At 50.6% G+C, this 26,674-nt stretch overlaps 1 protein-coding gene across 3 annotated transcripts in view; it reads right to left on the reverse strand.

Annotated features, from left to right (window-relative positions):
- SAMD4A (sterile alpha motif domain containing 4A) overlaps nt 1–26,674 on the reverse strand; it is a 112,000-nt gene that overhangs the window by 18,851 nt on the left and 66,475 nt on the right. For 2 of the 3 annotated variants that reach the window (XM_085315113.1, XM_085315112.1), the window contains exons 2-3: nt 24,862–25,380; nt 3,860–4,123 (exon numbers count right to left, since the gene is read on the reverse strand). In XM_085315113.1, coding sequence (XP_085171239.1) covers nt 3,860–4,123; nt 24,862–25,380 — 783 coding nt within the window. The remainder of the gene's footprint in view (nt 1–3,859; nt 4,124–24,861; nt 25,381–26,674) is intronic. The other variant, XM_085315114.1, reaches the window with a different exon arrangement.

The following is a 26,674-nucleotide window of genomic DNA, read 5'->3' on the forward strand; positions in this document are numbered from 1 at the left end:
GGGTCTCTGCAGGGTCCTCTAAACAAGGGCAGGGTATCTGCCTCTGCCACTGAACCGAGAAAAGCTGCAACTCATCAGAGAGAGCAGGTGGACCTGGAAGTTGTAACTCTTGCAAACGGCGGGTCTCACCCCACTGCAGTGTTTGCAACAAGCTGAGAAACAACAGGGCAGGAAAAAGCCAAAGGGCGCCTTTCCTTCAGCGCAGAATCAGCGTGAAATGAGGACCCACAGCAGCATCTCTGRGTGACAGGGCAGGTTTGTTCACAGCCCATTCCAGGCTCGGAGACTTGAGGACACTACCGGGAATCCAGCAGTACCACCAGGCACTGCAAGGGCAGGTCAGGGGTGGCACGTCCCTCCGGGGTGCCCTGGCTGTCCTGCTGATTGAACAGAGCTGCTTTCCARAAACGGGGAGGGGAAAAGAAAGAAATTCTGTTCTCTAAACTCATTCCTCTTCATCAYCATTTTGGAGCAGGGAATTTCTTTACTGCTGTATGCTGTATCACCTGAGCACTTTCTAGGGTTGAACGACTCTATATTGAAGCACTGGGACGGGCAACGAAGGAGGAAACACATGCAGCTAGATAGACAGTGGCTGAAGAAGAGAAATACGCTGTCCCCTCCCCACCATGCCCCCAGCTACAGAGCTATGAGGCTTTGATGTTCTGTGACACACAAAAGCTTCCTGAACGATGATGGTAACGGTAGGGGAGACGAACCGCAAAATGGGAACAATTTGTTAAGCGATGTTCCATCAGGGTCTACCCTGGGTCTGATTTTACCCACTATTTTCATTAGTACCCTGGAGGATGGAAAAGAGAGCAAGTTTATTAGAGGTGCAGATGATGCCAAGCAGTAAGATCCTGCAGGCGCTTGGGAAGACACGACTGGAATTCAGAATGATCTTGGCAAACGGAGAAAATGGTCTACATAAAATAAGACACAATTCAATGAAAATGCACAAAGTTGCGTATTTATGTAGGAACAATAAACTACACAAACAAAGGACAGGGAACAGGCAGTACCTTCTGCAGAAGAGATCTGGGGACACAACAGATCATAGAACCAGCGGCACTGGGTCATTTGCAAATAATGAGCCACCTATTGCTGTGTTTTAACAGCAGCCTGTCTATATGGTGTATATGGCATGTCTATACGGCATATATGGCATGTCTATATGGGAAGCCAATCTTCTCTGCTCAGTTCTGATGAAGCTGGACTACTGAATCTAGCTTTACCTTCAGAAAGACATGGACCTTCTAGAGAAAGCCCAGAGCAGAGGAGCAAGAACAAGCTAAAGTCTAGAAAATATGATCTGCAAAGAAAGAATGGAAAAACTGGATTGGTTCAGTCTGAAGAAGATGCAGCTGTGGGGAGAAGACGCAACGGTCTTCAAATACGAAACCAGAGGCTGTAGACAGGAAAGGAATCATCGTTTTTGCACAGTCCCTGAGAAGAAGACAAAAGCAAACTGGCTGAATCAGCAACAGGAGAAATTAAGGTGAGGTGCTAGTAAACCTTCCTATAGAGAAGGGTGGGGAAGGCCGGCAACAAACAGCCCGAGGAAGGGAAGCACCCTTCCCCGAAAAGGGTGAAAAGAGGAGGCTGTGCGCCAGGAGGGGCTAGGCTGGGCTGCCCTGTCCCTCGGGGCAGGGGACAGGCTCTCTCAAGACCCCTTCCAACCTCTGGAGCTACGACGTGCCGTACGCGGCGGCGCGAGGCAGAAGGGGCTTTGCAGAAGAGCCACTGAACTACCCCGACAGCAGGAGCTGGGATCCGGCAGACGACTAATCCCTCCCCGCGGACGCAAGCCAGCCTGCTGTCAGGCCAATTATGCCCGTTTGCAGGAGAGGGGAAGTAGTTTGAAGGTGATTTCTTCTGGAGTAGGATTCCCTCAGCACAGACAATTTGCAGTAAGTGGTTCWGCCACCTGCTCTGCCCCCACCACCTAGCTACGCAGCTGCAGTAAGGAGCCCGCGCCGGGTCTAGCCTGGTGACGTGTGTTAGCTCCTGTTTTCCTCTAGACCCGAGTGGTCCTGTCAAAGCTGTTTTATCATGTGAAAACAGGCATGACTACTTCGCAAGCCAAAGGAGCGAGCGGAGCGCGTGCTCGCGGTGAGAGCGCTGGCTAAAATAAGCTRAGCAACAGCAGCAGCGGCACGTGGCGCGAGACCCCCCCCCACATCAGCACCCCAAGTGCCTGGCCTGAGCCCCCGCAGCGGGTTGCACCTGCAAGCGCTTGGCTGCGGCAGCGTCACTGGGTGCAGGCAATGTTTACTTGGCAAGCAGCCTGTCTTCATACRTGGGATTTATTTAATTGATTATTGCTCATAGACTCCCCGGGCAAAAAATACCTGTTTTCTGCCTTTTTTTTTTTTCGTATTATTTGCCTTTTATTCTTGGAAGGCAATGGGAGAGATTTGGCAGAAAACACAGCTTAGGCTGGGTAGAGGTCTACTGCATGATACTGGAAAACAACTATCCACAGAGGTCCCAGAGCTGCAGCTTGTGATCACGYGCAGCCAAGTCCCCTGCGGTCTCTTCCTCAGCTCTATCAGCAGAAACCTGGTGCAACGTAATGCTGAACAGACCCTCTGCGCCTCTCACTCGTGAAAAGGGTCTCGCTGGCTTCACAGACCGCAGGATCAAGCCCCGGGTGCAGAAAGCCTTGGGCACCCATCGTGCCGACTGCAGATCAGTCTGCAAAGCGCTAACGGTGACCTCTCGGGGCCCGCCGGCCGGTCCCGCAGAAGGGCTCCTCGTCGACACGTTTGGGCCCCGTGGCTACGGCTCGGCTGCGTCCCGACGGGGGCCCGGAGCGCAGGCAGMCAGCAAGGCCGCGAAGGGGCTCGCAGGCACGCGCAGAGCCTCCCCGCCGCGAGCGGCACGTCCCCCGCGCCTGGGCGCGCCGCCTTCCCATCGCCGCTCTCCGCAGTTCCGCTGACTCCTTCCCGAGTCCGCGCCCCGGTGAGCTCCCGCGTGGAGGATGCTGGCGGGATGCAGGAGCCTTGCAGCAACCTCTCCCCGTGGATGGTGGAGGGGGAGCAGGCGCCCTCCACGGCCCTGCCCGTGGATCCACCAGAAGGTCCCTAGCTCTGCAGCTCTCTGACTCCGTGGGTCAGTGCCCTCTGAGCAGCCTTAACCCTAGGGAGCAGAAAAGCTTCACTCATCTGWTGGCTCCWGCAGGACACTCAAGCTCGCTCAGTRCTAACTGCTCACACGAGCACAGCAAGGACCCTAACGGCCGAGGCACGAGAGAGCGACCGGCTATCCACGGCAGCAAGGAGGACCCGGGGCCTCGACGCGTCACGCTCCTTATGCGAGCGGCGGCTCTCGCACGCGGCCTGCCGACCCCCACGGGACGTTGCGGCGGGTCGGTGGAGGACACCGGCCCGGGTTCCCCGCGCGCTCGCACGGGGCCGTGCCCTCCTGCCCGGCACACCAAGGCGGCCTCGCGTTCCCAGGTCTTCCACGCTGGAGACCAAACGCCCTGGCTGAGTCACCTGATTACATGTTCGTTAGCGAATTCACTGCGGGAACGGGTTTTCATTAGGGGTTTAATTTCTGCCTTATTTACTAACAGGACAAGGTATCTTATTGCTAAAAGTCTCTGTGAAATGCAGGCATAATGAAAAAAAAAAAAGGAAAAACGTAGGATAAATTCAGTTCAGAGAAATTCTTAAGTCAGAATTTCTCCAAAYACTTGGTGGGTTTCTTGCCACTCCAAACACCACAGTTCCCCRTCTCTCTGCCTGGCCAAACGCCGCCCCAGCTGGCGCACGGGGGGCGAGGAGCCGGGGCGAAGCCTCCTTCGTTGGCCGGGGTTGGGGTACGGGGGAGGCATCCCGTTGTCACTCACCTTTCATCCCACTCCCTTCCTCCTGGAATGTGTTACGAGCGGAAGGCTGATCTTCTAAATGTTCACTCCCACCACTTCCCGAAGAGGCTACACTGCTTTGTGGAGACAGGGGGGCATGATCGGAAGGGATGCACTGGGGTCCTCTAGCTCGTAAGTCCTCATGAGACATCCATCCATGTCCTAGAGGYTGGTTTGGCACATTCATGGGTGGGGTAAGGGACACAGAGCGTTTCAAAGGGCTGTGGTGTGTCTGGCCTGAGAGAACTGAAAAAAAAATAAAATCAAACAGGTTATTCCCCCCTCGCGTCCCGGGACGTAGCAGAGCCGCCCGAAAAACGCGTCGCGGTTCCTCGGGGTGCCTTGCCGCTCCTTCCTCGGAATCACAGTCTCGCCGTGACCACCTGAGTCCTAGCCTGACTCCTCCTTTGGCCTCCTAGGAAACAAGGGGGACAGGAGTTCCTGCAACAAGAGAGGATTACAGGAGCTCAGCCGGCGTGCTTAGGGGAAGGAACTGCACGGGTTCAGTTTCTAACAAGACCCGAGCAACTGCTGCGGTTCTCCCGGGCATCCAGCGCACAGCTACGTACAGGGCACCAAACCGGAGCAGCGGGAGCAGTCTTGGAGCTTGGCTGCCGGGTTTCACCCGCCCTCGAGGCCAGGTTACCACCCGGCTTGCACCGACACGCTGACGCTAGCTCAGCTGTAACAGGAATTTTGCAGCAGCTACACAGAGGTTATTCAACTTGCCCCACTAAAGTCATCTAGACCTGCATCCTGAGTAGCCAGAACCAAACGTTGCTGGGAAAGGCATGAACGTTCCCCATACGGACAACGGTGCCGTCACATAGACACCCGGGAAGCTTCTCTTCTTCCCCCTTTGGTCAGGACCTGGCTTATGCCCTCAAGCGTGAACATTTACCCCTCTGCCTAACGTAACCGTGGAGGTACTTGTCATCCATACAGACGTCTAATCTTYGGATTCCCACTAAGCTCTTGGACTCAATCAGTCTTTCGCCAGCAATGAGAGCACTGGACTGACATTTTGATACAACCACGTTCAATTTGTTTTTAACAAATCATGCTAGCAATGCTGGAAAAGCACTAGCAATAACTCTTGCGATTTGGAATTAATTCTCGGGAAGGAATTTTTAAACAAATGGGTATTTACTTGCCTTTCAGTCAAGTAGAGAAGAATTTCTTATGTTTGTAAAGTACGAACAAAAGAAAAATCTTAAGTTTTCTGGCAYTTTTTTGAGAGAAATGCTTAATTTTGAATATATATTTAAATATAAATTTTGCTCAATGGTCTGAGCTTCAGCCTACTCCATTTTTCAGTACTCCTCTTATATACTGTCTCATCAATTTTTAGGTATTTCCTTAAAGACTTAGACATCTTTAGTCTGTTGTAGGGAGAAATACATGGTATGTGGAGGAGAAGATGGATATTGAAGAATTGCTGTTGTAAAACATATATGAAAAGATTGGTCTATTGGCTTAACAAAAATCAAATTCTGCTGTTTGTAGGAGTCATTAAATTGGCTTATGACAGTTAAACATAAAAGGCATTTAATATACTTTAATCAAGGCTTTAAGATATAAAACATTTGTTCTCGCTTATTATTTTCTTGCAGTATGCTCAAGGAAAATAGTTGGGACTTTATCCTGGAGGCTGTTCCCTGATGCCCACATCCAAAAAAGATCTCCACCGTCTTTGCGGCATGCCTGAGTACAAAAGCTCAGTGAAATTCATCATTCTTRTTGAATTTCCTACTAAAGCACGAAYGCAAAGTTCCTTAAATGCTGGTTTTCACCGTTCTCGGCGGCYGAGCGTTTCRAGCCGCTGTGGCCTGCCTGGCTCGGGGAAGCAAAGGGAATGGCTCGTGCTAAAAAATTCATATCCTCTCCATTAAGCAATGGTAGAAATGTCCTCCAGAAGTCTCTTGACAGAAGAGGATATCAGCGAGGACTTGGAATTGTTTTCAGAGCAGCATTARATTTCCTAAAGTCATGGTGTTTCCTGAGAGGAAAACAGATATATTTAAGAAGGTCTTTTTGGACAAGCTATTTCAGCTCTGCGAGCGCAGCTGGGAAGGCAAACAGCTCTCAGCTTTGTAACTCGGCTCCAAAAGTAGCACCGTAGCTGGACCCTGGAGATCTTCCGCTTGCGCTTGGCATCACAACACCTTGCTGCTCTCCCTGTACCCACCGCTGCCTGGCTTCCCAGGTCATCAGCCCGAGAGAAAGAAATGTTTGACACAGAGAAAAGAAAAAAGGACAAAAAATAGCCAGGAAGTTATATCAAGGTCATTGAGATGTCTATCAGTTGAACCGCAGTCTCCAAACTTGCCACAAGCGTGGAGCATCACCACCTGTGCTGGCCCGGCGTCCCACCTGCATCCGGAGCCCCACAGCCAGGATCCCGAACACCCAGAGCAGAGAAGCCATGCCAAATTTGTTCCCTTGGAAAATCTGCCAATGGAAACAAGCTTCCTGGCTTGGGAAACACGTGCGTCCTTCACGAAGGGTGCTGCCGGGAGCCGGAGAAGGAAGGCRGCACACAAGGGCCCGCGAACCCGTGCATGCGTCTCGCAGAACGTAACGATCCGCTTCCATCAACGGTGAGAAAACCCAGATTGCCAGAGAYGGCTGCGGGCACCGCTTCCCACGCGGGCCTCCAGGCGCTGCCTTTGGGGYCCCGTCTTGTCACCGAAAACACGTGCCACTTTGAAAAGCAATGCATCAAACGCTGGGGCAGCCAGAGGACACGAGCGCTCCCCRCTTCCCGAGTGCGGCCAGCTGTGCGCCAGCTGAAATCCTGATGTCTTTAGGCTGTCTTCTCCCTACAGAGATTTTTCCAAGCAAGAGAAWTTTTTTTTCTTAAATCCAGCACAGATTCCTTCCTCAGCAGTGCTACCCTTGCAAATTGTTGCTCTTCCATCTTAATTTTATATCCCCCRATTAGAAAGCAGTGTTGGTTGGAGGAAAAATAATGAATTCCACAGGACGGTCACGAACRATTAGAAACCACCCGATGCAACGTATAAAAAGTAGTTCCACCTCTTTTCCTGAGATAACGCAAAGCCAAGGTCCAAAAGACTGTGTGTTTCACTAACCTGCAAGCAGCTTTACTAACGTGAGTTAGTGAGTCAACTTGCCCAACTGCTGAAAGATGCAGTGGGGATAATTCCTCTGAAAGGGATGAGCCAAAAGGGACTAAGAAGACCTGGAGCTCGCAGGAAACGCTTGAAATRAATCACAGCCTAAACCGAGCTAGACCAGGGCCACGCCGTCGCTGCTCCGACCCGACGACGGCTGACGCTGAGTGCTGKGTGGATGCATGTCAAATCCTACCGGGGGTGAAGCGAGCAAGCGCCGCGGCGGGAAATGCTGGACAACGRAGCAGATCAGCCGTCATCAGTGAGACGAGCTCATCGGCTCCTTCCCTGCCTGCTTGAAACCCCTCCAGAAGCCTCGCTGCCAGCTTCAGCGCTCTCAGCATCGGCCTAACTTTACTCTGTGTAAGTTTTTCTGACAGCAAAGGACACGGGTAAACGAGAAAGCTTCTTGAAATCCTTCTCAGTGGTTTCCATTAGCCCTTAGGTTACGAATGCTGTGGCTCCAGGACGGTATTGGCATGGCAYAACCATGCCCCTATCCGCATGGCACAAACTCACCTCTCCCTCTCCGTTTTTTTCCATTTTTTAACCATCCGAGGTGCTTGTGTCTCRAGCATCGACGCAAAACGGAAGTTAATGCGGCTTTCTAGGGCAAGATAAGCTTCCATAAGAGAGACGAGGAGCTTCTGCCTGCCCGAACGTGGCAGCGTCAGGAGCTGCACTAGCACAGGGAGGAAACGGGCCCCGAGGAGAGCCTGCGTGTCCCAGCCAGGCTGGCACAGGGCGAGTGCCAAAGCTCTTCAAGCACCTGTAAGCACCAGTTTGTAAGTGTTCTCCTGCCTCCTGCAACACGTATGGTAAAACCCAAAGGCCATGCAAGCAGATTTAGGCCAACGGTGGAGAACGAAGCTTACCRCATCGTTTCCCTGATTTTCCACCTTTCTCACCCGCTAGCCTATTTAATTGGAATCTGCTAGCACTGTATCCTCACGTTTTTTGTAGTTCCACCTTTTGCATATTAATGACCTGAGAGCTTTTAAATAAACTCTGYGGATGGCATTACAAGTAGGATCTGCTCTTCTACGCCACCCACGCGTCACCCCGGCTTGGCTCGACCGCGCCGCGGCAGAGCCATCGCTCGCAAGGGCCGTTAGCCTGGCGGATCACGCTGCCAGCGCCCCRGCCGTCTCGCTTGGGGTGCTTCCAGCCGGGGATCTGATGGCGTTTGCCCCATGGTGGAGCCTGCTGCATCCTCCTGCGAGGAGGAGAGGTTGCATAAACTCCCGGCCCCAGCAGATCGGAGGCGTGCGGGGAAGGGCCGGCCTTGTCTCCGCGCCCCTGACGTGCCGCGCTGGGGACCAGGTGYGTAGTTCTGCACGTGGGCTTCCCTCCTGCAGGAGATCAAGGAGGCTCCTTGTGTCCCCAGGACCGCCGGGGGACCGACCCCCGGCAGACGCGTGGCCGAGCAGGGCTCTGTCTCTGCCGGAGCCGACACCAGCGTGGGACCTCCCCGGATAAAACCAGCTTTATCGCAGACCAAACGCTGGCTGTGGTGGAAGCTACTGCAACTTATTTGGAGAACCTTTGAGGTTGGACGGCGTTCCAGTGCTTTCTCTGTGAAACGGGCCGTGTTGAGGCCCGAGGAGACTGCAGCCCTTTATCGCGAACCTTTGAGGCAKGTACAGTACAGGCAGCGGAGACTGGAGTTTGTTTTTTCCCCTCTTCCTTTTTGAAGTGGCGGTGCCTATTTTGGTGCACAAGAACTAATTTCAAGAGCATTTCTGTTTGCTAAAGACCATGTGGCGCAGCGTTAAGACGTTTGTGTTGCGGTTTCTCAGGGTTTCAGGCCAACTTTTCAGCCTGTGCCACAGAAGGAAAAAGCCACCCGTTCCTGTAATTAGAGCGGAGGAACCAGCCTCCTGCAGGCAGACCTTCCTCCGAGCAGCTCGTGACGGCAGGCCAGGCGCTGGCCTCCCCTCTGCCCCGGCGTGCCCCTTGTCACCCCTAGCCGGCTGCAAAGCGGTGCAAAAACCCATCGCAAGACGAGCTTGGGGCAACGCACTAAGCTGCTGGGGCGATCGTGTCTTCTGCCCCTGGCTGGAGGGCGGCTGGGTCCAGAAGCATGTTGAGCGTGTTTGCTAGATGCCCTCCCGTCGCTGTGCGGTCCTTAGGAGGTCTCTGAAACCCAGAGCACTTCTAAAACAAGCTCACAACCCTTTTAGCAGTGCAGGGCCAAACCAGGGGACTGCAAAGCAGAACACCCTTCYGCCATCGCTGCAGGAAGCGCCGCATGTTGAACCCTTCTGGAGATGCACGTGGAGTTTCTGTTCTTCTTCTTGGCCATAAACTTTGTTATGGTCGATCCTTGMAGAGGGTCCTAGCACGTGCTATTCCTTTCCTGATCTGTAAACCTGCGGTTAAACTCTAACCAGCTGTGAGAAAAGATATCCAAAGCAGCAGCTCGATCCCAAATGATCTGCTGTATGAAGCTTGGATCACGTTTTCGTTCCCCCGAGGCTGCAYGGTCTCCTGCGCAGGCCGGAGGCGCCCAAACGGAGCGGGAACGCTGAGCAGCGCCTTCGAGTCTTCTCGCAAAGAAACGTGGTGAGTTCAAATCCGTCCGYTCCCCTGCTGTTACTCAAACCGTTAGGTGTCACCCGTTCCGGGAAGACTACCCCGGTCCGGCCAAACTGAGCCTTGCAGCTTTTTCATCGTTCCTCCGACTTTCTTTCCAAAGACTCTAGGAAACAAATGCTGGTGACTCGGGCTGCCCGGCCGGTCCTCGGCCTCCTGCCCGGGGCGGCTCTTTCAGACGCAAAAACCGAAGCGTGGACGAGGCACAGCTCGACAGGACATTTTTCAGCGCTGTGTTCCCTAACCCTTGGAGCCTTTTCTCTGTGCTTTTTTCTTTCCCCCCTCCCTTCAGATTTTGAGGCTGCGACTTTAACCTCATTCGTGCAGTGCCAAATAAGCCGTGTCCTAGGCTTTGAATTACAGGCACATATGAGCAGCCGGGGGGGGAAAAACCCAACGGCCTTAAATGTAAGTGACTGCGGGGTAGCTGAAAAGTTAGAAGAAAAAAAGCAGACAGAAGCAGCGCGTTGCCTTGACCAGAGAACTCGGGAAGAAGCACGGCCTGCAGAAAGAGCCTGTCAAACAAACTTAAAAAAAATGGCATTTTAACATGCAGTTTCCCATTCAAGGAGAAGACTGGACAGAGCAACAATAACCCGTCTGTTACTTCTGCTGCTGATCTTTCCAAGCAGAGCACGCGAGGCCTGGGCCAGGCCGGGCTGAGGCAGGGGGAAGTCCTGCCGCGGGCCCCAGCGGGCGCCGGGAGCTCCTGCCCAGCGCGGCGAGAGCACGCTGGCCCCCGGGTTGGCTGCGGCTGCAGCTCAGTGCACGGGAACTGTGATTATCGTTATTTACTTGTCCGTGTTACAGCAYGGCCGGGGCCCCGGGACACCAAGCGCTCCCCGACCTGTGCGTGCAGYGAGCTGGGTGCATAAAAACCCGCAGCTGCTGGGTACTTCCAAAGATACGTAAATACAGCTAGTTTATGGCTTTAGTAATCCAGAGATCCATTCCTGGAAGGAGGCCCAGTGAGCTTCAGGCAAGAGCAGAAACCCAAGAACTTCTCTTGAGCTTCTTGCTGGGTTTCGCACCAGACCATCCAACTGCCTTCCACCGGCAGGACCACGATAGATGGGACGGAAATTCAGACAGTGATTTAACATGCAGACAAAAAGACCAGTGAAACCGGCTGAAGGTGGCAATCAGCATCCAGGATGGCAGGATGGAGGATGTTGGAAGGAGGCTCTGCCCTAAACTGTGCTGTCCTCTGTTCGCCGGGTAAACAGCGCCCTGATCTCCAGGCCAATAAATGTGGTTTCTCTCATACATTTATATACAAACCACAGAAGAACAGCACTCGCCCCTGGGGAATCCCAGGCCATTAATAACAACGCTGCAGCGCTGCGCCAAGTCTCACTAGTCACCCCAGAGTAACTAAGTTAAGCTACTCGTAGTGCCAAGGAGTATCACTGTTTTTCCTCTTTTTTTCTCTTTCTACCCATATTCATTCATTCAAAAAAATAATTCAGTCCTCCTCCCTCGTAGGCACCATGGCCCAGATTTCACAAGACAAAATTCCTCTACGTTTCAGCCATATCAGCTTCTGTCGGCCTTTGGCTAATAGACATTCGGGCTGGCTGAACTGAAGCTTAGACACCTCGTCCCAATGACTATCTGAGCTGTCACCATCTTCTACCTTACGCKATCTGCACTTTTGTTTCCTGGACTTTGTTAAATTACTTTCCTCTATCTTTTTCTTCAAAGAAGGTTCTTTTTCTTTAAAGAGTGTAAAATCTTACCAGCTCCAAGAGAGAAGAAAAGTCTGTTAGGTCCCCARTACCATCAACTGGCAAATGCAGCATCCAGTTCCCCAGATGAGAAGATGCAAAGGGTACGTAGCAGTTAGTAGCCAGCACCCCGTAACGTCTCCTGACTCCATCTATCGCCCAAAATACTGACACGAACAGCAGCACTTTGCAATGACAAYGTCCAGTGGAAAACGGGGTAGCCAGAGCTACTACGATAATACTGGCATTAATCCTTCCCTGTTATTGCCCCAAATCAACTCAGCACAGCCTTCTCCCTCCTCTGCCAACTGAAAGCTGGTACGTGCTAAAAATCTGCCCTAAGCATCCTCAGAAACAGTTGTTTCCTTGTGCTTGAGTTAAAACACAGATCTCTGAGCTGGCTAATAAAAGACTGTATTGCTCAGCAAACGGAGGGACTGTAGTTACAAGAGAACATCAAACGCGGAGCAGCTCGCCTTTAATAGAATTGCATAACAAATGGGAACAACAAACTTGAGGGGGAAARAAAAGGTTCAGCTTCAAGGCTGCCAAAAATGAGCCATTGATTACAGTGCATTTGATCCATTTGCATTCAGAGAGCTCTGCTCTGGAGCTGAGATGGAAACAGAGTCTTAATATAGCTGGAGAGAAAATATCCTTCTTGCACTCTCCTAACTGCACTTTGATAGGAAGCAGCAGCAGAGCAGATGGTGCCTATATATAATCACTAGACCTATTATCCCAGCCTCTTTTAGTAATTTGAAGGATGTGATAACCACAAGGAGAACAGCAAATATTCCCCCCTCCTCCTCTCCCTTCCCCCTGCTAAGAAAAATATCCCCAAAAAGAGCAGGAAACTATAATTATGGTAACGATTAAAAGACTTTTCAAATGAAGTAAATAACTATTTTGTACACTGGTCCTTTAAATCAAAAGTCAAAAGTTAATTGAATACCAGCATGTTACTGAGTCAGGGTAATGCAGCAAGTCCCAGTGCGATGCCACAGTTGAGAGAGYGAGTGGATTCACTTCAGATAAAACATAAACCAGAGCAGCCCTTCTCTTCCCCRCTTTCAGAGAAGCGGCACGTGTGTACACACACCGCTGCCCTCGCGCAAGGTCTGCGTAGCTTTCACTTGGCGGTGGCGGGGTCTTTTTCTATGTATTTGCCAGATCTAAGAGCTTCACAGCAGTCCAACGCAACGGAGAGGTGATTCTCTCCAGGGTTTCTCCTCACACATGAAGATGCTCAGAAAGAGTCACGAGGAAACCAAACCAACTTTCATGACGTCGGCAGGGAAGGCTGGGAAAAGGTGGTGCCCAAAGGCTGCAAGGAGCTGAAAGGGTTTTAGAGGGGAGTTTRCATGCCTTTACCAGTACGGGCTCCTTCTCCCCTTATGCTGCTGGCTGTCGTTAGCGCTGAGCACCCAAAAGTGTCTGATGGCTGTTGCCTACAGAAGCCAACTAGGTGCCAAGGCATGAGTCGGTAGGAGTATCCAGCTTTATTCAGCTGGAGGCATTACTCATCACACGCTTTACGGACACACATCAACAGCTGAAAGCACCACGCGGCACGTCCCAAGCTGTCCCACCTGGAGAGCCTGCTTATCCTGCTCGTAGTTGGAGCCCCCAACCAGAAGCCGATGACGATTCCCAYGGCTCATAGCAGCAGGACAACAGCAGCAAAAAATACAGACAGGAACCCAAGAGCACTCCCGGGTCAGGAGAAAAGCAAAGCTTCCTTCAGGGAGAGGAACAAGCTTCTATGCAATGAGTAACCACAGAYTACTGTCATCTATGCCAGTGTCTGACAGGCACCAGGGCAGCTGGTGAAATACGCTCTGGTCTAGGAAGATCCATCCATCATGCCTGTGCAGCAGCTCAAATACTCCTTCCTCAGCAGCGGAGAGGACAGACTGACAGAGGAGAGCTCTTCTGAGCCCTGAAAGGAGCAGGCTCCTGTGACAAGCGAGTAATGACCCAAAAGCCTGCCTGGGGGCCTCAGACGCGCAGAATCGCATCTGTGCGCGCTGGAGCCTGCAGCCAAGTCAACAAAACCTCCCAGTCAAAAGACACCTGAAGCTGTGGAGGGTTCTAAAAGAATTACTGGGGACGTCTGACCGCTCCACAGCTGGGACACCGTCAATCAGCCGCCCTGGCAACTTCCGTGCCGTTTCCAGGTCAAAAGYGTGATTCAGTGGAGACTGTTTGGTGGGCTAGAAGGCCAGATTATGCAGAGCATTTAGGATGCTTTAAGGCATGCTTTTGTGTCAAGAAGGCTGGTTTAAGAGCAGCAGTGTGGCTTTGTACCTAAAAGCAGCCACCAGCAATCAGTGACAAGTACCTCACCTCTGCTGACCACCTGTCTAAAGTCCACTGTGCTCCCATCTCCGTCTGTACATGTCTAAATGCCATTGACAGCATTGCTCGGTGTGAGTCACTGCTCAGCCCAGTCTTATGGTCTCCTCCTCCTTTTGCTTTGGGCACGCAATGGAGTTCCTCTGCCCTTTGGAGCTCTCTCTGCCCACGTTGCAGGTCCCCCCGTTAGTCCTTCTGCTAGCTGGCTCTCCTCCAAGTGCTGCYGCTGGTGGGGCAGAAGGCCCGAGCTGAAGCAGGACTGCAAGATCCAGCCTGCCACACACCACCCAGAGCCCACACAAAACCAACTCACTGCTGTGAGCTTGTGGGAAATGCACTCATTTTCCCACCTACTCTTTCTGCTTGGCAAGCAGATATCAATCACTTGCTTGACACCCTGCCTACAACAGGATCCTCACCGAGCCAGAAAGCGCTGTCTCATGTAGGCTGCGCATATGCCCTCCGTCTTCTCTTGTTCCTGTGTAAAAGCAGACTGGGGCAAGGCGATGAGGACCCCATTTCCATCTTCTTGCTGTCTGAAACCCAAATTAACAAAGCTCCACTTTGCTCACTGCATCTCACCAAATCCAACTGCTGCAGGCAAGAAATTCGGTCTTTTGTTTCCGAGTATGAGTGGCTGTGGATTCCCTACAAGAGGAGACCACCAAATGCAGGTGGTACAAATAGTGAACACAAGAAGCCTTAGCCAAACAGGACTGGGAGAAATGTTCTCCCAAATGCTAACCCGGATGCTATGTCCAAAGCAAAACACTCAGCAGAGGTTGATGGTTTACTCCATGTCATTCATATCCATATCATTTTGTAGATCTTGGATACTGGCACATTTCTAAAGCAAGAGGAGTGTTTGCGGCCACCTGAACCCAGGTGGAGCGAGTAGCAAAGTCTGGAGGGAGAGACRGGCTGTTAAGCTGGTAATACAGCCTGATGCACTGTGTTACCCATTTCAGTGTTSGCTGGGAACAGTCAGCCTGACTTTTACACTGCCCAAACATAGCTGGAAACAGGAAGGGAGACAGGCAGATGTGTGAATCTTTCTTTTCTTCCCAATGCAGAGCATGGTATTCAGGAGGACAACAGGTAGGCTGATCAGCTTGGATGAAAGTCAAAGACCTCCTTGGAGATATATTTCGGGTGAGATCTCGGCGCTATGTTGGCCACCTCGCTTTTTCAGTGAAGTAACAGCAAGAAGAGAGACCATCTTTGGAGCAAGGAGGTGAAGGAACCTTCCAAAATAGGCCCAAAAGGAGGCACAGAAAGTGACAAAGGGGCTACATTGAAGTCTTAGGAATAAAACAGGTTCTGACTGTTGCTTAACTTAACTTAATCCATCAAGGCACTTTAATACTGAAAATACTGAATAACAGAATGCAAATGTTGAACTGTGAAAGAAAACCATTGGACCAGCCCGGTTTCCTGCATCTTCACGTGAGGCCTTGCAAACACATACACAGCGGAGACTGGGCTGCCTCCATCTCTTCCCCTCAGTTGAATCTCTTCCCTTCGATGAATATATTTTTCTAGCCCCGATCTTGCTACCATGCTCCAGGATCCCATGGACCACAGGGAGAAATCTCCCTCCTTGCACTTGACCAGCTAACAGCCACACCAGCAGCTGCAGCGATCTCAAGGATGGACAGAGCCCTTAGCTGTTCTGCTTTAAGATCGGGCCTGGATAGCGTGGGAGTGGAGCTGAAGGTGGGATGAGCACAAGCCCATCAGACAGCCAGCTGCCCAGCATGAAGAATGGACATAGCTTTCTCCATCTGATTTTAATGATACCCTCTCTGCTAAGCAGAGGGTGAGCAACAAGGCAAATGGAGTGACCTCAACAGGAGGAAGAGATACTAGCTACAAAACAGAGCTTTGCAGTCACCACTCAAGAGTAGTTAGCTAAGTGTTTGCTCACAGCACCCCCCCAGTGTTGCTGACATCCGGGCAGTGAAAGGCCATCTCTGTTTTCCTCCATCACTGCTATCATTTCCAACGCTTGATGGTTTCCAGGCAGAGCGCAGATGAGCATTCATCTCCTTGCTTGCTTAAGTGACGCACTGCAGAGCTGTGGCCCGTACCCTCCCAGGGACCAAGTGCTTTGCATTTATAGATGGGACAGAAAATCTGTATCTGCCGTTTACACGGCTGGAGTCATTTTCAGAGCAGATAAAGAGCACAGTGCTGTGACAAAAGCTGCTGTTTCCCAAAACAGCTCATGTGGAAGAGGCTGCCTACCCTCTCGCTCCAGTTTCCTCCTGTATTTCTGCATAGTCTTCATGGATTGTAGAAAACAACTCTAGACGTACATTATCTTTTTGTATGAATCCTCCTCTGTTTTTAAATCCAAAATTTCTCAAGCTATTATATATAGCTAAGGGTCCCTAGCAAGGGAAGTAACTCCTGGAAATGTTCTCCAATGGTTACATGTAACACTAGAGGGCATGAGCAAGACAACAGATGCCCCAGACTACTACAGTTGAAAGCCTCTCGCATAACAAAGGCCAACAAGCTTTACTCAATCAGTAAAAGAAAAACAAACAAACAAAGGTTTTGCAACCTCCGCCTTTTGCTGGATTCCCTGTCACCGATGGGGTAACTAATAAAGACTACTACGAGTTCAGGGGGYCTGTCCCATGAAAGCAATTTCTGAAAGATGTTAACCTGGTAGATGTCAGGCTTGTTGCTACATGCACTACCCAAATCCCATTCTTTATCTCTATGGTATCCCCACTTGGTAGGGCAAATACCARTGGGCTAAGTTTCAGTACATAGTATGGCCAACTAGGAAAGAAGTGGAAGGAGAAGTTTCTGAAGAAAAATCCTGAATACAAAGCTAAGCCCCCAACAGTAAGAACAGTACATTTGTTTGCTTTACTGGTGTACTCATATTAAGACTTTTGCACTCTTTATTAAAAAAAAAAACAGCTTGTTGTTTAACCGCTAACTCTGCACAAGGGAAAATATGTCATTCTGTAAAGGTTAAACACACACACACCAAGGACACACAATCACCTTCACATGGTAGTAAATCTACACAGAGGAGATGGTTGTACTTTCAAGCTGTGCATTAACCCAACACAAATCAGACTGGTCCCTCAGGTTAAAACATGCAGTTCCCACCCAGTTACCAAGATCAGTTTGGGTACTGTGTACAGCAACARATTAGTCTACAGTAGCAGGCAATAATCTATTGCACGACAGTGCAGGACGGCTGAAGAATCACAGAACACACTGCCCACAACAAGTGCTTTCTAGGTGTTGCTTCTTCCACCTCAATTCTCAGGGGGGTCTGCCCCAGATCATCAGTCTTGTTCACCAGCTTCTCACCAGAGCGCTCAGCAACCTCTGCCAGAACTCGGGCAAACGCAGGCAAAATCCAGCAAGAAACATCAGCCGTATACATGCTGACATACAGTTTAGCAGCTACAGACCTATCTGAACAGCAGCAGTTGGGGCGGGTTCTCTTCTGAGTAAGAGTAACACGACAGAAACCCCTTTAGAGGAAGGTAGCGTCTCCACAAACTGGCACAGGGCTTGCCCCAGAACAGGCAGGAGTTCACAGGATGGTCCTTCTCCCCGCAGGGTGCCCTGCTGCCATCAGCATCCTTGAAGTTTCCTGAGGCTACAAGGAGTTTGAACACCAGCACTTTTTACTGGTGACACCTGAGCATCACTCTGAAACCTAAATATTTCTTGAGAACTGGCAGGTGCCAGTTGAGAGCCATGAATCTTGACAAAAGCACGCACTATCATTCTATGGCTACTCTCTGGCACTCAGGAACATATGCTGATTTATTCAATCTCTTCACATCTAGGACAAGATAAAAGATTTTTTCTTTTGGGGGACAAGTAAGATAAAGAGGTGAGTATTTCTCCTATATTGCACTGCTCTCTCTCTCTCTCCTCTTAGACAAGTAACATCAGTCCTGCTAGCAGAGACTCCCAYGGGATGGGTATTAGAGAGGTCTAAGTGCATCACACCTCTCCCTTCTGTTTGGAAGCAACAGCGTGACCAAACATTGCCAAATAGCTTTGCTGGTCCAAGGATCTCCCTGTTCACAGGTAGGGGAAACCAGGCAGCACAGTGACACTGAAATGCCAAAGAGTTCATAACAGCTCTCCTGCATATACGCAGTGTCAGTGTCCAGGATCTCTGCTGTACAGGATATTCAATCCTGAGGTCTCTGATCTGTGATGTACACCATCACCTCAGCCCTCTGGTACCACCCACAGCATACCTTCACACACAGTGTTGCTCCAAAGGTACTTGAAGCACCCAGGGATCAAGCCAGCATGTGCCAGGGACACAGTCCAGTGTTCACCGCAGGCCATGCACCTGCACCATGGGATAACCGCAGCTATTTGCTGTGTTTGGCCAATGTCATGGGCATGGCAATGAGTAGCAGGGCTGCGACAGAGACAGGAGCTGATTCAGCTCCTTCCTCTTTCCTTGCTAGCAAAGACCACTGCCCTATTCTCACTAGGACCACCTGGATGACACCACTACCAGAACCTCCTCCTCTTTTTGGAAGCACAGACAGGAGATGGACACCTAGACACACAAGATTCCTGTAAGGCCAGCATCAACTGTGAGCACTACCTACCTTCTCTATGGCCATCCCACACCAGAGAACCTGGTGTGCTACTGCTTTATGGTACAACCGCAGCCCAAACACAGGCTGTGCAGTGCTCTCATGCCATAGGCAAGGTCACAACTGGAGAAACTCATCCTTGTTGAAGTGCTGTCTGCATTTGACACTGAGACACCTTTTGTGCAGGTACTTGCATAACAAAGTCTTCATTTATCTGTGAGAAATCACCTGCAACATCTGGCTTTTAAATTAAAGTGTTTGGGGTAACTTATTGTTGCTCCTGCAGTAAAATCAAGACATTTTGCCCCTGTGCAGGGGAACTGACAGCTCTTATCCCTGGGAACCTGCACTCCAAGAGGAGTTTAACYGCCCTGGCACTACACCAAAGATGAGAGCATAGGAAAGTCTCACCATAAACGTGAAAATTTGGGAATAACAGTCTTACTATGTACTGGGAGTAGGTGACCAGWAGGCTTCTCCAGCAGATATGTGGCAGAGCTAGGAGCTGAAGCCTTACATCTACAGCTGCGGTCCAACAAGCTTGATATTGCCAAATGGAGTAGATATCACTCCCTCCACACTTTATCCTTTTCTTTCTTGCCCTCAATTTGAATCAGCACATCAGATGTGACTGCACTCCAGCTTCTCCAWGCTGGACAAACATATTTAACAGAGAAACTCCTGTTTCCCTGCACACACTCACTTCTGAGCAGGCAGAGAACACAGGGTTAAGCTCTGCTATGCTTCCTCTTGACAAATGAACCCCCCTGTGCAATCAGATCATACTCAGGTGGAACCAATTACACAGGGGAAAGAAAGGAGTCAGAGCTCAAGTGCAAGAAATGTTGGTCTGYAGCTTTCATTTCTTACCTCTTTGTAACGGATCCTTCAAAGAGCCAAAGGCGCTTATTAAACGGAGTTTTTAAGACCATTCCTCCCCTTGCCAGCTGCAGAGCAGAATATTTAATGATGCCTTAACAACATTAAAGGGAGAGGTGTTTGTGCAGGTAGATGGGCAGAACAAGGTGCTCTGCACATTCTCTCTTTTTGAAAGCTTGTCTGCTAAGCCTCGCGCTCTGGAAAAGCAGTTCTTCAGACCTGCTGCCCCTTTGCTCTGCAGGAAGAGGGCTGCTTTCTTCTGTTGTTCCACTTCAGATGTTTAAAGCCCCATCCACGCTGCAGATGTGTTTTGCAACCCAGGCATTTTGTAATTGCCATCTGATTCAGCTGCAGAGCTAGGGGCTCTTTGCTTGATCCTTTCCCTCCAGGCCTGGAGTACTTTTGGCCTTTTGCCCGCTYGCGTTCACAAGCCCACAAGGAGGCTACCTTTCTTCCCAGCACACTGAAACTTTGGTTTAAAGTTGTAGCTAATGGACAGGCTAAGAACGCACATGGAGGCAGTTACTGTGATACAGTGGATGAGAAGTAGTATGTTAATTTTCATCACTCTCCATGAGTCTATGCCCTTAAGGTAGCTCCAGACCCAAACCAGTTGCTTAGGATACTGGGTCAGTCTCAGATCACGATTAGGGGCGCAAATCCAGAGCGACTCCTTCAGAGCGCTTGCAGACTTGCCCTGGAAATGCTGGAGAGCAAAAATCTCTCCTCGCCCTCTAGTAACAGTTCCTCAAATCTTTGCTAACATCAGCCAACACCATTAGAGAGAACTAGAAATTAATGACAAATCTGAACGAAGTTTCAAAGCCCTCAACAACCCCGATCAGCCACGAGACAAAGCCAGAGCTGTTCTCACAGTGTCAGTCTGGGTCTAGGTCGAGTCAAAGAGAAGCAGATGAGGACAGCGCAAAGCGAATTCTCATGTGAACTTCAGCTACCCATGTTTAAACCCTAAACCATAATAGCATTGCCTCTAATTATGCCACAATACAAGACGAAAGTACCTCAGGCAAGATCAGCACATCGCTCCTCTGGGAAAGGCTTCGCCCCACTTCAGTGCCACAAACAAGTGRGGCCTTGTGGAGCTGGGTCTCTGCCCTGGAAGGTGCTGCTGGATTAAGCCCTTACTCAGATAAATTCCCACAAGTAACATGCAAAATTAAAAATAGCAATAATGAAACTTAAAACTGTAACAGATTGAGGGATCTGCCCTGAAATAAAAGATTAATGGACATATCGATTGCCTCGAGGGGTTGGGACAAAGGCTGACTAGCCATGTTTATTTTTTAGCATCTGTTTGTGGACTTACTGTGCTTGCATCCAAGCAGATACTGTGTTACAGAAGCTTATGAACTAACATATGAGGTATGGTCAGGTTGTCTCCAGCTAAGCCTGCAGGTTCTCAGACCATGCTGCCATTGAAATACATCAGCAGGAGTTACAACCCGACGGAGGCTTCAAAACCACCAACTCGGCGTGCTGCAAGCCTCAGTCTCCAGAACAGCACATCGYGCTTGGGGAACACTGTCTCGGAGATCTCTAGCAGACCTCTGTGCAAAACGCAGCACGCTTCGCCAGCGGGACACGTGCTCCTCTCTATGCGCTGGAATAAAAACATAAGCTGTACCTAACCTGATGCATTACTGGGGTCTGGGGGAACCACAGGGCTGTTCAGGCAAATGTCAGATTAACATCTAAGACTAGATTCAGCTAAAGATGTGTTCAGATGCTTCTACAAACCTACTCAGTTTTAGAAATATGTGTTTATCTTGGCGCTAAGCTCAGGAAAAAGGTTACCTGGCTATGGGCACTATAGATCTTGCAGCTGAATCAGAGTGGTGTGACGGTATGACACAAAAAGCAGTCACGGTAAGGTGCCAGGAAGCCCCACAACCGGGCCTGGGCTGTTTGTGCGGGGGAGTTACGTGAAGCAACACCGGCACGAGGCTGAACGGTGGCTGTGCAGCACACGGGAGGGCAGAGCCAAGCGGGAGAGACAGAGGAGGAACGCGACCTTCCAGCAAAGGACCCAGGTACGATGTCTACAGAGGCTTTGCAGAGAGATCCATGCTTGCGTCTGGTGGATGAGGCATCTCTTATCCAAAGGCTGTGCTGCTCCATCGGCAACCCACGGCACCCAAGAAGTCTCCGAGGACCCTGCTGTGCTGACACGGCCACCAGCTCCAGGTTCAAAGCAGGCGCGTGCCCCGCCAGGTCGGAGGCAGCCTCTGCTGCACAAGCCTGTATGAGCTTGCCCGTGCAGGACCTCCTCCGTTCAGGTCCCACAGAGAAAGGTGCCACCTTGAGGGGCTTCTCCAAGCCCATTATATCTCCTAAAAGGGTCTGCCGAGTCCTGTGGTACTTTTTTCACTTTGGGAGAATTGAGGAAAAAGACCCTAGCAATGCAGCAGCTCAGGAACTGTGGAGTAATTCAGCTGTTTCTTGGTTTTCTGTGCCTTGGGATAAAACTTAAGAGGCCTCACTGGGCAAGAGGCTGTTTACTGCTCCTACTAACAGACGAGTCTGGGCATAAAAAGGCTCAAAGAAAGAAACAAAAAGGGATTTTTGAAAAGCGTCCTTTAAAATGTAACATTTCTTGCAGAAATTCAGCCACCATCAATGATTAACCTGCTACAGAGTGTCATAATCATTTAATCAGCAGCTATTTTTTGCAAGCCTGATTTGACATTATTCAAGCAGATTTCCCCCTCAGGTAAACACCCCAATCTTCGTGATGTCTTGGGTTTCTTCCTCCTCAGAAAGTGTCACTGGAGCTGCCTTTCAGGGAGGTGATACCAGGGCCTCCAGCCTCTCTCAGCTCCACATCCGAAGCTCTGAAAGTCATCTTCATCCACGGATTAAACTTGTTCCTCCTGTCAGACCTCTCTGTATTTAGCTCATAACCAAATCCCTTCTGAATCCACCTATTATAATTTCCTCCCTAGTATGAAAACCCTCCAAATTGCCAGGCATGCAAAAACCACAAGGAGTGACTCAAAAAAACTCACAGGAGTGATTCAACAGACCAATAACAAACGCATTCGCCGTCCTTCTCGCTCTGCCTCCTCGTTAAGCCTTTCCCGTGCAACGTGGTCATCCCGAAAACGCTCTCCTCCGCCGCCCAGAGAGCTGGGTCTCGGGAGCCGCGGAGCCGCTCACRCGATCCCAAGCGATCGAAAGCCAGGGCTTTGAAGGAGGCTGCCAAACGTTGCGTCACCGCCATCTCCAGCGCTGTGCCATCTGACTCCGCTCCAAACCTGCACACGCGGGCCGGGCTGTCGGAGACGCCGTGGCCCGCGCAAGGTCGCGGGAGAGCAGCCCACCGCGAGCGGAGACGCGGTTCTCCTTCGAGCCTCCGCGCGCCGACGGCCGCTTCCCCGCTGCGTATCGCCGAGGGACGGTACGGGCACCTTCGCGAGGCGCTTTTTCCSAGTCTGCTCCGGGCACCAGCCATCCGAAACGCTGCATCTGCAGCCCGGCTCCTTCRCCGAGCCCAGACGCTGAGGCCCCGGCGGGGTTAACTCCATCCCGTGGCTAGGCCAGACCACCCAGCCTGCGAGCAGAGCCCAGCCGCGCTCGCGTGGCTCCGCGGAGCAGCTCGGGCGGCGCGTGCGACGGTGCCGGCAAGAGAGCGTCCGGCCCATCAGAAAAACGCTCACGGCAAGAGAGGATGGGACGGGCCACGTTGCCAACCGCAGCCGCGTCTCCAGGGCGGCCCGTCTCTCTCTCCTGTCCAGGGCGTAACGCAAGCCGCGGGGAGGCCGCGTGGTGACCAGCCACAGTGAGCGCCCCACGGAGCAGGCGCGCGCAGAAACACCCCTCACCTCACCGCACGGCGACCGTACCCCCGAGCGAAGCGGGAGAGGTAGGCGATCGCCGCAGCTCCCCCACCACCACCCCCACCACACGTTGACCCCTCTGCTAAGCCCCCAGGCAGGAAGAGCAGCCAGCAAGCAGCAGGCCTGCGAGGCCACACACCGGGGACTCGGCTCCCAGGGCGTTAAGGCAATAAACTGAGAGCAGCGTCTCGTATCACCGTCAGTTTGAAATGCCACCTAAAGAGAGCACTGATTACAGGAGAGGAAGAAACCCAGAAGCCTTTAGTGATCATTTTAAAGCTTTCAGCTATTTAATTGTGGGTTTCCACAGCCTGACAGAGAAGCCAAGTGCCCTCACCACAAGAAGCTTCTTGTCCCAGAAGCTATCTCCGCATGCTTCATATCTAGGGAGATGCCAAGCATCCTCAAAAGAGGCCCCGAGAACTCCTCAAAGCTGCCGTGAAGGAGGACATCAAGGCTCTCAGGTGAGATGTTAGCAGCAACATGAGGCAACGACAAGGCTGGCTGGTCCAGGGGTGCCCGAGGTGGATCAGCATGGAGGAGRCTGGAGAGGGAGTGAAAACTCAAAATAGGGCTGGGGAAGAACATACACTTATTGCTATTAATCACCTGCCAGGACATCTCCAATGTCCTGCATGGACAAAAATATGGCACAGTAACAAAAAGCYGGAGCACAGATGAGTCCTGGAACCGGCTTCAGGTACAGGCAAAAAAGGAGGGGACCATCAGCGCTGGGAACAAGATCGTCACGAGGACAAGCTGTGAGGGCTGAACAGAGCACAGAAAGGGCAGAGCGAGGGGGCAGGAAGAGTGAGAAGACTGTACCAAAATAGGGATAAAAAATGAGTTTCAGAGGAACTTGCTGGCTTGCCTTCCCAGAGCCCTGCATGCCCTGTCTGGAATGATCCGACGACGCCGTGTAATACGAGCTGCGGAAGGTCTCTGAGCACAGACTGCATTTCATTAGGATAAAAGACACAACAGCAATCATAACATCCCTCTGCACAAAGAGCAAGTGGACAGAAGAGGTTCCAAATCATTCGGAGAAAATGCTTTGTTTGTTCTCTCCCGAAGACGGCTAGCAGGCAGAAATGGCTGCTTTAAAAAAATGATAGCTGCACTAAATCTCTGCACAAAACTAGCGATAAATCTCCAGCCACACTGCCCTGCAGCGTCTCCAACCGTCCGGCTTGCAACRTGTGCCATTCCCATCAAAGCTTGGGAGGGCCTCCACGGGGGAAAAACGATACAATTCTCCACCACTTGAAATGAAAAACACRGAGGGCCGCCTGCCTAAAACCCACCGATTACAACTAGCTTTCACATCCCTGTGCGCTGCAAATAAGTCACATAAAATAAATTTTCAGATATGCCCTGAAGATTATGGGTCCCAACCCAGCTTCTAAAAATGACACCTTGGTGCTTTGGAGGCAAGGCTGCAGCAAGGCTCTGCCTCGAGYCCCTGAGTCACTTTTAGAAATGAAACTTCAGCTCCCCGATCACTTTAGGAACTTCTGAATAGTGATCTCCAAATCTGGATTTAGCTATATGCCTTTGACGACATGCATTTTTGCTCTTAACAGCTTCTTGGCTGTTTCCCCTCCTCTCCAGCTGCTAGGCTTTTAGAATCCTACAGGATTGGGGGGGAGGGAAGAAAAGGAGGAGGCAGAAAATAAAMAAGCAGGTAGGAAAGGAGGAGTTTTCTATGGCCTAGCTGAAACTAACCCCTCTACTAAACACTGCACAGAAATATTTTCTAGTAGGAGGGACTACGCTGTGAAAAGTGGCCATCAGTGACCCTCACCAGTGTTTTATGTTGGTACTTACTCGTGCTTGTGCTAGTTCCGATAGTATTGATGGTGGTAGGGACAGAGGAGGAGGAGTAGAGGGGCAGATGGCCGTTCTCACACGCCAGGTTTTTGTCCTGCCAGCTGGAAGCGCTGACACTTATGCCAGAGTCTCGAGAGTTTTGCCATCCGTTGAGTTTATCATCGGAGTTCTGTCTTTGGTGATAGTAGTGCGTCTGCCCATAATCCACAGAATCGGACCGACCTCTGTTTTGGCTGCCAAAACTACCTGACGTGCGATCCTCTAAATGGTTGAGCCACATGGCGAGAGCACTTCTGTCTTCTAACGAAGTGGCAGGATGTATCAATGCATAGGACAGCAGTTGCCTGCTCTCTTCAATGTGTTGGTTGTGTTCAATCGAGTGGGCCAGGATTTTAGGCAAGAGTTTCATGTATTCAACTTTTGCTTCGATGTTTCCTGGTTTCAGTAAAGGCAGGTGGGTTAACAATAGGGAAATCACTTTATCCTTGGATTCTTGTTGCCATTGGTTAATGATTCCTGTTGGGAGGGGGAAAGAAAAAGAATTGAGAAATCAGCAAATAAATAAATAAATAGACGGAATGAACGTCTCCCAGGCTCCACGGAACACACCTCTCACAGGCGGCGGGATCAGCACTGCCTGAAAACTGAGGTCATAGCAACATGTGCCAAATTTGACACCAAAAGTTACTAGACATTCCTGAAAAGCACTCAATGGGTCAAATTATACCCACCTCTATAGTCACGTCGCTCCACTGCTGTTAAAATGAAGTTGTGCTGATGTTAATCACAGTTACAGTTAGGCCCAAATTTTCAGCAACATTGCAGGATACTGTTGTTGAATATACAGAATATTATTGAAAACCTTTTCCTTGATAAACCTAACCTTCTGAAAGCACTGGTTAGAAAACGAAAAGGTCACGATTCAGATGAGATAACAAAAGCAAGAAGCATAAGGGATAAAAAGAAAGGGTGTTCTGCAAGGGTGTCGGGGTAAGACAATACCTAAAACAAGGTGCGGGTCCATTCACCAGCCGGCTGCCATACGCCAACCCAAAGGTATTTAGGGAGGAGCTCAGCTGAAGCAATTCCTGAGTTATTATTTCTGTGTCAGCTCAATGCAGGTAGGAAAGGTTTTCAAAGACCAGAAAAAGCATACGTAGCGTCTAGTTTTAAAAACAAGCAAAAAAAGAAGCCAGGGAATTATGAACTGGTCACTAGAACTTCTGGAAAACCGATGGAGGAAATAATGAAGCAACCTATTTGTAAGCGCTTAGAAGATAACAAGATGATAAGTGACTACCAACGCAAATTTGTCAAGAACAATCTAATTTCCCTTGACGACAGGGTAACTGCCCCTGCAAATAGCTGGAGAAGCAGTAAGTGCCGTATATCTTGATATTCATTAGAGGCTATCTCACAGGGCTTTCTTGCAAGCACGCTAGAGAAACACGCTCAGACGAAACTCCCACAATGCGGGCACGCAGCTCATCAGAGGGCCGTACGGAAAGAGCAGTTACTCACGGTTCCCTGTCTGACTGGAAGGATGCACTGAGCAAGGAGCCCCGTTCGGGGTGTGACACCACCTAGTATTTTATTAGTGATATGGCCAATGCAATAAATGTATTCGATGGGCAGATACCACACTAGGAAAAATTGAAAATGCTCCAGAAAACTGCAATAGGAGTCAAACAATCTTGAGATCGGAAGAGAAGTCAGGAAAGAACAGCTGCATTAAGTAAGGATGCAAACTTACCCAGGCAGGTAGGAATAAAGAACTACGCAGGACAGGATGGAGAATGACCAGCTGAGC

Source organism: Rhea americana, unplaced genomic scaffold (genome assembly GCF_003343005.1).
Source record: "Rhea americana isolate MKP2758 unplaced genomic scaffold, rheAme1 scaffold_42, whole genome shotgun sequence".
NCBI classification, from domain to species: domain Eukaryota; kingdom Metazoa; phylum Chordata; class Aves; order Rheiformes; family Rheidae; genus Rhea; species Rhea americana.